Consider the following 12,594-nt stretch of genomic DNA (forward strand, 5'->3'; position numbering starts at 1 on the left):
GAAATTAATTACCTGTAAGATCGCTTTTACAGTTGATTATTGTCGCTGACTTAGACCAAACTAAATATATTTATATTTTACAACATGATAATACTAATCATAAGTAAATGTATTTCTTCTCGACGCAACAACTTAATTACTTAATTACAACTACTGGGTAGATGATATAACTCAATTTGAACCACTAAATATAACCCTTTGTTTAAAAAAAATTGCTACATGCCTGTTTACGCGTTATCTACGCATATATTGTTAACCCTCCATTTTAAGATGCATTTCGCAAAAAAAATTGTGAATAAATCTGCTGATGCACATTTCATATCATATTATTAGACATATTCACGGCATTGTCGTCAGTCACCAAGTTAAGGGACCACACTATTCTTTTTGTTATTCAGTAGATATTTCCCTATAACGTTTGTGTCTCTCTTCAATTTCCTCGAGCTTTCATTGCACTGAAGGGGAAACGTCTGTTCTTTTCCTTTCCCCATTTGTAAAGTATTGATAATTTCAATGGTAAAAAGAACCTGAGTAAGGAGGGGGGAAGTGGCATCTTACTAAAGAATGCGTCAAACGCGCCTTGGTGCCATAAAAGTCACAAAACCAACTGAGGACTTCCAGCTCTGAGGCAATTATCCCTTTGAATGTATGGGGGCTGTGCAGCGAGTCTCTTATCTTGTGGACTGAAAGCTGCACATTTTTTTAGCATTTAACTTTCTAGGTTATGCAGAATGATTATGAATAAAAATAATACTATGAGACATCTTTACACAATTTAAGTACTGTTGACTATTCATTTTATTTATAAGTATTATTTTTTACAGAATTTCGTGCAGTGATCATATATGCCAACAATCTGTTGAACAATACAAATATAACTGTTCTGCTTTATTAAATGTTTGCAACTATATCAATGGAATTGTCCATTTATATTACTATGTTCAAAGAATCAATGATGGGAAAATAACTAGTTTTAACCGAATGGTTACGGTATGCTCCATGACCTTAATGCAGGCCACATGACGGAACGTGTGAGGCCAAAAACAGTGGTTTAGAAAGAGGTGCGCAAAACACGAGATTGACAGAACAGTAAAATTTACTTCCAGCCCGACAGTGAGAAAAGGCATTTAGCAGCTATAAAACAGGCTAATCTGCTTAACGACTGATTAAATGCTTACAATATTATATCCCAAAGTACCTAAAACCGGGATCAATCAATATCAAGGATTAATGCTTTTGATGGGTTGTCATATTTTGGACAAAATTTGAGATCGACAAAATGTAACTCTTCTAGTCAAATCTCTACTAAGTGGATATCTAAACATCAATATGGTAAGTGCTATTTCGTCAGTTTATGACTGCTGCATAATATGATTAATTATCTTCGGTAGTGAACTAATTGACGTTATACTAAAATTAGTAGTTGTATTATTATTATAAAAATTTATTAAATAAGGATGCCATAAAAGTAATCAAAAACATAAATTACGGGCCGCAAAATTAATACAGTAAATATAGGCTAGTCAATACGGCGGTGTGGATTTCAATTATACAATAAGAAACTAATAAAAGTAATATATAACAGTAATAAAAAATATTTCTTGCGTGAAAAGCGCGTGCTCTCGTTTTATCATATTTCATAGCCTTTTTAAGACCGTGGAAATTGAACAGTTGCCAATTCAAATATTAGAAATGTAATAAACTTTTTTTCACATCAATAAATATTTAATTAAAATTTTAAAAATAACGTTTTCATTAGGCTAGTATATGCCAGTGAATGCGCAAAAATATTTAACAGGAAAGTACGATTCTGAAAGCAAACTAAAGAAGGATTATCAATTCTTATTAATTGTTTTCGCTAGACACTTCGACGTGTTTGGCGGAATTGAGATCAGGTACTAAGTGTAGGTTGTATCTATATATCTGACTCTTTGATGTTCAATATTGCTCCAACGACTTTGAACTGAAAGTCTTTGATGGGGAGATTTTTAATAATGTGATCCATTTTACAGCATCAGTCTTGTGAATGAAGTAGCGAGTAAAACACACCACACTGCAGCCCTGCAGTTGGTATGTTGATGTGACTGGAGAGAAAGAGCTTTAAGTGTTTTATTGCAGCCCTTAAGACAAATCGCACGGTTGTGTTTTAGCGTTTGAAGAGGCAATAAATAGACATCCCGTTTGGCCTGTATTCTCTTTACACTCGAAGAAACTAGGCACTAATGTGCGCCAAAATCGTACTTACTTCCAATACTTAATTTACGTGATATGATGATCTGGGAAAAAGCAAGTAATGCACATCCTAACTGTGCTCAGTAATGGCCTAGTCTGCACATTCTCGAGAGTTAAATGAATGTTATCATTGGCCTATTTATTTGTAACGGATGTTCACAATTGCAAATTCCAGCGATGAGTCTTCTAGCTTTCTTATCCAAGCCCAACTTTCCTACCCTGTCATCTATGTCGATGTATCTATGCAAAAACAAAATCCATAATAGTAACGTGACAGCTGAAGCTTCATGTGCAGCTAAGCACACGACCCGAAGGGGCATTTTGGTTTTTTTAACTAGCACAAGATAATTCTGTGAAATTATGTGGTCGCGTAATGACCTCCATGAATAAGATGTTTTGAAGTAGAGCGAACTCACATTGCCCTGCGGTTCTTGTAAGGAAATGTTTGGAATTGAAAGTTCGCCTGGAATTTGTTTTCATTTTCATGGCAATTCTGAATTATGCCTTATATGATTCAAATTCAATAGCGGTGGCAGACACGAGACTGGCTCAAAGTTTACACAAATGATAGTCAGATGGTAATAAATGTGTCAATTTCATAAACCTGTTTAGAACTTTGCTATCCACATTAAGAATAACCGTAATACACAAATGAATAAATCTTATGCACCTTATATGTACAGGCATAAGGATTAGTTAAATAGACTCCATTTTTAATGGCAAACAAAAGACAGTCATTATCTCGAGGCAAAGAGGAAACTCACAGTAGAACAACCCCGCCCTCCACTCGCTTTCTGTCCCTCACTTACACACAAATACATATGCACATCGACGAACCATATGCGAGCCCACACAGAAGCATTCAGCCTTAATAAATTACCACTCAAGCTTTAATAAGAAAATGAGCTCACACAAACTCTAAAAGAGACGATCTTTCTTTATAAAATATATTTTCTTTATTTTTCAAGTTGTCTAATAAGAGTCTCATTGTGTGTGCGAAAGTAAAATACCTTGGACAGTTTATCACTGAACGCATGACAGACGATGAGGATATTGAAAGGCAACGCCGCATGATGTATATGCAGGCGAATATACTTTTACGTTATGTTTAGGTTCTGTTCAGATGAGGTGAAGGTGTCACTTTTTAAAGCATACTGTACAACACTTTATGCTGCTCATTTGTGGTTCAACTATAGAACACTTAAGTTTACAGAAGCTGCAAGTATCTTATAATGATGCAATGAGATTTTTACTAAAGAGACCTAGATGCATAGTGCAAGTGAAATGTTTGTGAGTGCAAGAGTAATCACTTTTAAAGCACTGTTACGAAATCGTATGTATAGATTTATCTGCCGTTTTAATGCTTAAAAAAATGAGATTATTGTGGGACTATCAAATATAAGGGTTAGTACTACACGGTATCAGTCAAAGCTGTGGAGACATTGGTATTGCTGTATTTTGTAACACTTTATTGTGTGTAGTATGCTATGGGTTGTATATGTTGTCCTATTGTCTTTTTTTTATTTATTTTGGACCTCGAGTCTGTAATAAAAGTTTGATTGATTGATAAAAGTTCGCTGTGTTAATAACACACTTCTAATGTCACAAATAAACACAGTAAAAAAAAGGTTATTTTAACAATTCCATTACAAAACAATGTTTGTCTTTACCACATAATAACTGGTTTTATTAATGACAGTTTTGTTTGTTTTGTTTCCCCCCATTCCAGCCTCATATGTGGATTTCAAGAGGCCCGTGACGGAAGATCGCAGCTAATTTTTTTCGATTTTGCAGATTACCAATGGACTTTATTTACAAGCTATCTCATGCTATTAACATGCATAACTCACGGGCTATTAAATCTAAAGCTTCATGTTTGTCAGTACTGTTTCATTACCATGAAATAAGATGACAATAAAACAAATTGTATTTCTGTAGTTGTCTTTTGAAAATTTTATTATTTTTAATAATTAATTGATCATTAATATTAATTAGTAAAAGCCACCATACACACATGTAATAAAATACTGTGAATATTTTTTTTTCAAATCAGTATATATTAATATATATGATGAGAACGCTATAAGAAATGCTTTTGACATAAATATGTGATGTTATCGCTATTACATAAACTTTTTACATACATAGCTACACCAGCAAACGCCAGGCACATGAAAATTAAAATATGAATTTTATGTGGACAGTTGCTGTTCCTGACTTTAGGCTCTGTATAATGCCTTGCATATGGAGCAGGCACAAGGTGGCAGTGTTGTTTGATTTAGTCCTCACGGAATGACAGCCCTGGATGATTGAACACGTGTGCGTGAGAGAGCGAGAGAGAGTGGGTGAGAGAGAGAGAGAGAGAGAGAGAGAGATTGAGAGTGTGTGTGTGAGAGAGAGAGAGAGAGAGAGAGAGAGAGAGAGAGAGAGAGAGAGAGAGAGAGAGTGTGTGAGAGAGAGAGAGAGAGAGAGAGAGATTGAGAGTGTGTGTGTGAGAGAGAGAGAGAGAGAGAGAGAGAGAGATTCTGTAAAAATTAAGATATGATTAAAGCGTTTAATGAGTTGTTTGCTATGTAACAAAAAAAAAGTCTTTACGCTTTACAGGTATGCGAGTAGGTGATCAAGTAAATGATTGTGTGAACGTATTGCCATTATAAGACGGTCACAACCAGAATACATCAGTTTGAATACAAGTTAACGAGAGTAGTTACATTTTGCTTTCAAAATATAACTCACTCATTAATATCTCACTCGTAAATAATTTACATTTTCCAATCACTTAGTATAGCCAGGAGTTATACTTAAATAAACAATAGAATACCCATAGCCCGATGAGTGCAAGCCATAGTCACATAATATGAGTTGAACACAGTTTTTTGTTAAAGGCCCGACATACATCAGTGTTTTCTATGTATCTCATTTGCACATTTTTATAAAACTATACTATTAAGTTAGGCTATAGTTAACGAATGCAAATAATACAGCAAGCTCCAGTATCCAGTAGGCTATACCCGTCTCAAATAACCACAATTAAACACATAACATGACCAAGCGTATATTTTACAATTTGAAAATAAGCTCATAACCACACCCGTTTGGACAACTTAAGTTAAAAAATATTATATTCATTGTAGCAGCGACAAATAAAAGTCAACAACAGGAACAGAAAGCAACAACACAAGTCACTTGTCAACGAGACTGTGCGTTCACAACCAATAAGTAGCCTATTAAAGGAAACGCCACAATATAAGTATGTGTACATACATTGCATGCCACTCTTGCACATCCATTTTTGATTCAAATATAGTACTGTCAAATGTTCGTATTGCAGCTGCACGTCTAACAAGGAGCGTAGAATCATTTACTTACCAGCGTTCGCTGTTGTCTGTGTGACGCACAGTGGTGTATAGCAGCAGATCAAACTAGGGAACGGCACCAGGATCCCATTCTCCTGTGCTCAGGAAAACTTTAAACTTTCGAGGAGAAATGGACATATTTACGCACTCTAATCCTTCACGCTCCAGTTATCAGGGCTGTTTTCCCCTCTAGGGGACCAGATAGGTAGAAATGAGACTGGGGAGGCGGCGACGTCTGAGGACAGTCAGTCATTGCTAGCGATGAAGCAGACGAGACAAGACAGTGTTATAGAGCATTTTAAAAATCCGCCTGAGCTAGTGAGTAAACAGAAAACGCGAAAATGTCTGGTACTAAGATAATTTCAACACCACCGCGAGCTCGCAAGTCGATAGATGGGGAGATCCAGGGGAAGACAACAGCACAAAGTTCATGTTCATAGAGTGAGTACCACGTGGTCTGACGCAACCAATGACCGCGTGTATTCAGTCGTAAACTTTTATTACTTAGCTGTAAATTCCTCCTCTAAACAACTAGGAATGTGTTACGTTTCACCCTCTCTCAAAGATCGCATTTCTCATTTTCTTTTTCCTTTTATTGTCTGCTAAGTTGATGGTGCTGATAACACAGTATTAGGCTATATTCGTCATATAGGCCTATATTGTGAAAACCTATTTATTAGTCTAATAATGATAGCATTAACATTTTGCGATAGTGCGTATTATGAAAATTGTAAAACAGTGCAAGTATAATGAAAAAAAAAGTGAATTAGGTGTGTGTTCATAACTTGTACAAGCTCATTGTTCATCATGAATGTGTGAATATGAAAAGAAAATACCCATTGCCTTGTATAGCCTACACACAACTCCATTTTGCTAAAAACAATCAAACAAATAAATAGTATTAATATTCGTGATTAAATGAATCGTATAAAAAAATCAAATACAGCAAAAAAAAATTTTAAACCATGGGGCTGTTTCCTTATTTACCCCATTTGACCCTTTAGAGGTTTTGTTTTGGGCTTATCGTTCCCAGAAGCTGGTTGAGTTTATGTCTGCAGCAGTTCGGAGAACATTCAAGCATGACTCAGAATCACTAGGATACAGGTAGTTTTCATAATAGGCATTTGTGTAAGATAAAGTTAAAATAATAGCATCATCATTTCAAAAGCATTTGTAAGAACAAAACAATTAGCTATAAAGATCACAGTGAGACCGAGCTAATGCGTTTACTTTGTCAAAACTTTATTTTACAAAATTACCATAAAGTTACAACTGGATGTATTCATTATAGAGACAATTGTAAAAGAGAACAAAATAAGGTTAAAATAGTTTCTCAGCATTGGAAGTCTTATGAATTTTATGTATTTATAAAAATACCGTTGACGTTTAAAAGAACCGCAAAAGTTTGACTGTTCTTGTGCTGTCAAATATCTGGACTGAACAAATAATACTATTAAAGCTAAATAAGGACGCCTCTCTGTCAGACAGCATTACTCTATTAAGCCATTGATAAAAACAACTATATGATTGTTGGTTCAATTATGTTATTTAAAACTCACAATATTAACGTTCAAGACTGTAACAGTTCTGAAACTGACACGTCTGATCATTTTAAAGTTCATAAATGTACACTTCAGTGTTGAATTATGGTGCAGGTGAGTAAAAGACACTCTTTTGCTGAGGCTTTAACTTATTCTTCAGTGGCTAAGGCCATTTATAAAACGTAGTTGCTGGTCATTTGTTTTCTATAAACGAAATTCGTTAAATAATCTTGAATGGTATTAGAATCATTAATTGCAAGTTGACAGCATTAAAATATACCTTTACCTTAAACATTCTTTAAGTAGGTAATTGTAACATATAATGCATGCAAACAGTTGTAATTGAACAAAAACAAATGCAAAACAAAACGCCAAGTCTATTTTGCGACATTAATACACATTAACTTAACGATTTCATATCTAAACCAATCGACAGAACTTAACAAAGTCCATGTAAGCCATGCAAGTTTCTCCTTAAATTAATTTATTTTCACTACTTCATTTCAATATATATTTTTTTGTTTCATACCACGAACCTAAACAGAATGCAAACTATATACAAATATCGAAAAAAACATGCACAAGAAGAGCCAAGAGCCGGGTAAGTTTTTCCCTTTAATTAATCCCTTTTTACTTCTACTTTTCAAATTTGATAGCACAACAACCATAAACAGAGTAAATATGTGTACATATGACAACTTCCCATATTATAAAAGTTTTCACTTTTTAAAAAAATCACACAAACATATACATGCACCCATGAATACATACACTTAAAGCAGTCCCACGTCCACGTTGCTTCCCTTGTGTCTTGTTCTAGCCTGTCTGCACTGCACAGAAATCAAAAGGCAAAAACGTCTGCCCGGATGCGACACTGTCGGGTTTACACCACCAATAAAGTTTACTGCAGGTATAGTAAAGGCCTCATTTGGAATGTAATAGCAGTGCAATACAAAGGCAAGGCGGATGGACAATGACCACTACAATTGTCACTACCACAGGAACTTCCTGGAAAGGTCTATGCCTTAACTAAAAATATTTTTTTTCTTAACTAAAATATCTACAGGGGACCATCCAACGCCAAAACAACAAAAGGAGAGTGAAATGAACAATTACACTCAAAACGGTAACCTACAAATGGTAACATCTATGTTAAGTGGTTTTATTTAGTCAGAAATATTATTTAGTATCACTGAATCAACCTAAATTAGCGTTAATTTATATTAAAAAAAAACTAATTTCATGGGTTAAATGAGGTAGAAATAGCTAACAATTGCAGGTTACCACTTTTTACAGCGTACTATAATTATTATTATTAATGTTAGGATTTTGTGCACATGCAATGCAAGAAAATGTGCAAGAATCTTATCTTATGGGGATTTGCATATGGAAAATACATAAATAAATAAAATAAAATAAAATAAAAGTAGAATAAAAGTAGAATTGCATCAGATCTCGTCTGTCTCGAGATCTTAAGCGCCTACCAGTAGCTACACTTTAATCAATCGTATCGATTTATGTCTTGAGATACATAATTTTAATATTCCTTGTAAAAATAACACATCTGAGTACCTTAACTTGCCTGTGGTTTGGCACGTTGCAAGCTATTTGCCTACCCAGTAAATATCGTTGGTATTAAAATTAAATTATGATATTCTATTATTATATCCATATTCTGTTTATATAGCCTAGTATTAGTGATATAATCGACTCGCCTAATTGCGGCTGCTTTATTGGGCACTAGACTACTGTTATGACCTGCCATTAAAAGTTGTAAAAGAGACAACACGTTTCAACACTTAGGCGTATAAGGTAGGCCCAACCAGGAATTTAATGATGATAGTAATATTTTAATATACATTTAAGAACATTTTAAATGACAACACATTACCATGAACACGGATTAACTACATGTTTGTAGCAACAAATTGAATTTCTCCTGTTCCCACGGCACATTGTCAAATTTTGTTGTCTGATAAATGCAAAATGCTGTGCAAATGTAAATATTGCTTATGGGTCCTCTCGTCTTTGAATATGACAGGCGTTGACATTGACAATATTCTAGCTCTTCTGTCCTCTATCCGCCTTCAGTAAACATCCAAAGTTGCACTAAATAAGTATTTCAGTTATGCATTTTTGTATATAAATGGTGTGTAAATAAAGTATTCCACGGCCATGGAACGGAAAGTATGTTTTTTTGGACAACAGTTTGGTAACCAGAGTAACCTGTAGTTGTGAGCATATTTACAGGATTTTGGTAACCTTCATCAGTTATCCATTTTAGATAGTCACCAGCACAGGTGTGGAACAAGGATATTTCTTCAGTGTCTCCTAACAAGGCCGAGACCTGCGACCTGTCCGATTATATGTTTCCAGGTGCTGTTATTTTGTTTCGAGTAAAGCCTCTTAACAACAGAAACCAAAGTGTAATTATAAAACAAAAATTCACCTTTTTTTATATTATTTTACTTTTATTTAATTTTTATTATTATTTTGGAATGTGCCATCATTTGGATTTTTTTTCTTTGTTGGAATTTCATTGGAATTTTTTTTTTGTTAAATATACGTTGTCACGTGATTGTGAACGTGAGGTGGAATTGTATAAAATAACTCAAATTTAAATAAATGAGAGAAAATTAATTTTCTGTTCATGATTATGTTGAAAGTTTTTATACTAAGTACCTGACAATAAAACACAAATTGCTTGATAAAAGCATGATATTGTACACAATTTAGAATTTGATCTGCTTTAAATGATTTCGTCCGACTGTTGATCACGCAATTTTGTTTGAACTGATAATATTTCTCGAGTCAACCCTTGAAATCCCTAATGACAGCAGTTGACTATTTATAGTTGCATTGTTTTTTTGTGATGTGGAGACAATCTTTCAAATCTTGAAATGTTGTATGAACATACATTTCAGTTTAACTGTCCCCTTTAGACAGCATTATGATACATATTTTAATTCGTGTTACATTTTTTATTACTGTATGTAATAAACTTATTTATACATAATGTATGATTATTGTTGGTTGCATTTGTCATTTCAGACACTACACAGACATGGAATATATGCTATACAATAAAAAGATTGTGAGTCTTGCATTTGTAGCATTTAACATGAATTTAAACAAAAAAGATGCAGTTTTGGGTATTTTGTAACTTCAGTGTTTTGTCAAGTGGATTCAAGCAACAAAAAAAGAGACATGAGCGAATGAGCCATCTTGTTTATTCTTCTGTTGATTTCAACAACAATGGCGTGGACACACACGAATTTGTCTATATTCACACGAGGAACACAAGTAAAACGAGCATATTGATAACAGCAAGATATTACAAGACGTACATGAAGGTTATACTCAGTGCAATTCACAATCTACGCTATAACACCAGCACGAATAATGACTATCATTCCTTAGATAAGGTAGGGTAGTAATTAGCGTGTTTGTTCATCTACACATTAATGTGCATTTTCTATAGGCAGTTTAAGTTGTTGGGGGAAATGTCTAAATATTTTCAACAAAGCAGCATGTAGAATAAATTAATAATTAATTCTTGCTAGCAAAACTTTGTTTTTAGGTAGTGCCGTGGTACAATCTTTTAAAATAGTTCAGATTGGCTTCGAGCTATTCGTGTCTTCCGAAGACTTCAAAGAACTCGATAATCATAATAAGTGTTTAAAGGGTAAATTACATAACTTAGGTTTAATATAGGCCTACTACAAAACAAGAGTCTATGAAATCTCTAGGTAGAAATGTATATTGCAAATTTCCCATGATTAGGTAGCTTCTTTCGAGATTTTCAAACGATTGCAATCTCTGGTGAGTCCGATAAAATAATCGAAAAAACACAAACGGTAACCTCTCCCACCTCACATAGAATAACAATAAAGAACAGTTAAGTAATCGATAAAGTATGTAATACAGAATGCATTTTCTACACTTGCCATCCTCTTTGTCCGCAAACATGGCACTAATGCAATATTGCCATATTCGGATTGCAGAAATAGTGTTACACTGAACACACAATCTATTCTTGTCAATTTGATTCGTAATGCCAGCATGTTGTGACCTGATTTTACATACGAGACCAATTTTAAAAGTTACAAGCTGATGCAATTATGTCAGGATTTCAAATGATTGCATCTTAGTCGATTTTACCCCCCAAGCATCCTCAAGTATGAAATAAATGTTTAATTCCGTCAAATGCTTCTCATGCTGCTTACATTTCCCTAACTAAAACGATGGGTTATTGTGTTCCTGTTAGTCTGCCTCTTTGAATAATTAGCCAAATACGAGCAAATACACAGATCCACTTTTCGCTAATGGTAAAAGTCCTCGTGTGTTGGTAAAAAAAAAAAAAAAACGCTTTTTTTTTTCTTTGGGCAGGTTTTAGGGTAGCCTACTTTTGTATCGAGGGGGATTTTCTCACTTCTTGACCCAACTGTTTGTAATAAAATTGGCGCGTCTTCTCTTTCACTGCCCATTCGCGAGACCTCTTCAACATCTGCCATATAACCATCAAAAAAGACCATAAAATCACTCTTTGCTTTCCTCTTTCTCTTTCTCTTCCGTTTCCTTGTCCTCTCCTTCCTCCACCTCACCGTCCTCGTTGCCTTCTTCTTCGGCCTCTGCTTCAGCCTCTCCTCTCTGGCCAGGAAATTTGTCTTTGTTATTTTCTTTTTTCCACTTCATTCGGCGATTTTGAAACCAGATCTTCACCTGCCGTTCAGTTAAGCTCAGCGCGTGAGACACTTCAATACGGCGCTTGCGTGTAAGGTATGGGTTGAAGAGGAACTCTTTCTCCAGCTCAAGAGTCTGGTAACGGCTATATGTCTGCCTCCCATTGCGTCTCCCAGGAGCTTTGGAGTGAAACAAAAATATCTGTCAATTACAAGTCTTCATTGCTTTGTTCTCTTTCTATTTACATATTCTGGGATGCAGTTACAAAAACATGAAGGAAATATCAATAGTAAGCTGCTATTTATATGGGCAAACAAAAATTAATAAACGGTTAGAATTGTTTAAAATTAGAACTTTATTGTTTCCCCCCAAACATAGTATAGTAAAGTAAAGACATAGTAAAGACAAATACTGGCACAAAATAGTAATTTGTTTGCGTCAGAGTGTGCCTTATATCCTCATTGCTACGATTTGTCCCCAGAACATATTCAAATATATCAGTTGTAGGCAGACACTAGTTATCTAGGGGATATGACTAAGCTTCTGACTTTCCTGTTAGTACATCTATGTCACATAATTTGATTTCTCCCATAAACGGGACGTTTCTATATTTGAGTTAGACATTAGCTTTAATTCAGGTCAGTAAAGCAAAGAATTTCATTTAACCTGCTGCTAGGGAGCGAGCGAGCGAGCGAGCGCGCGCACGCCCACACACACACACACACACACACACACACACACACACACACACACACACACACACACACACACACCACACACAC

General features: G+C 34.9%; 1 protein-coding gene across 1 annotated transcript in view; it reads right to left on the minus strand.

Annotated features, from left to right (window-relative positions):
- Window positions 1-10,287: 10,287 nt before the first annotated feature.
- LOC107697938 (homeobox protein Hox-C8a) overlaps window positions 10,288-12,594 on the minus strand; it is a 3,919-nt gene continuing 1,612 nt past the window's right edge. Inside the window, exon 2 of the mRNA XM_016498817.1 lies at window positions 10,288-11,991. Within this exon, the coding sequence (XP_016354303.1) occupies window positions 11,669-11,991 (323 nt within the window). The 3' untranslated portion in view covers window positions 10,288-11,668. The remainder of the gene's footprint in view (window positions 11,992-12,594) is intronic.

This window comes from Sinocyclocheilus anshuiensis, unplaced genomic scaffold (genome assembly GCF_001515605.1).
Source record: "Sinocyclocheilus anshuiensis isolate Anshui unplaced genomic scaffold, SAMN03320099.WGS_v1.1 scaffold78, whole genome shotgun sequence".
Taxonomy (NCBI): domain Eukaryota; kingdom Metazoa; phylum Chordata; class Actinopteri; order Cypriniformes; family Cyprinidae; genus Sinocyclocheilus; species Sinocyclocheilus anshuiensis.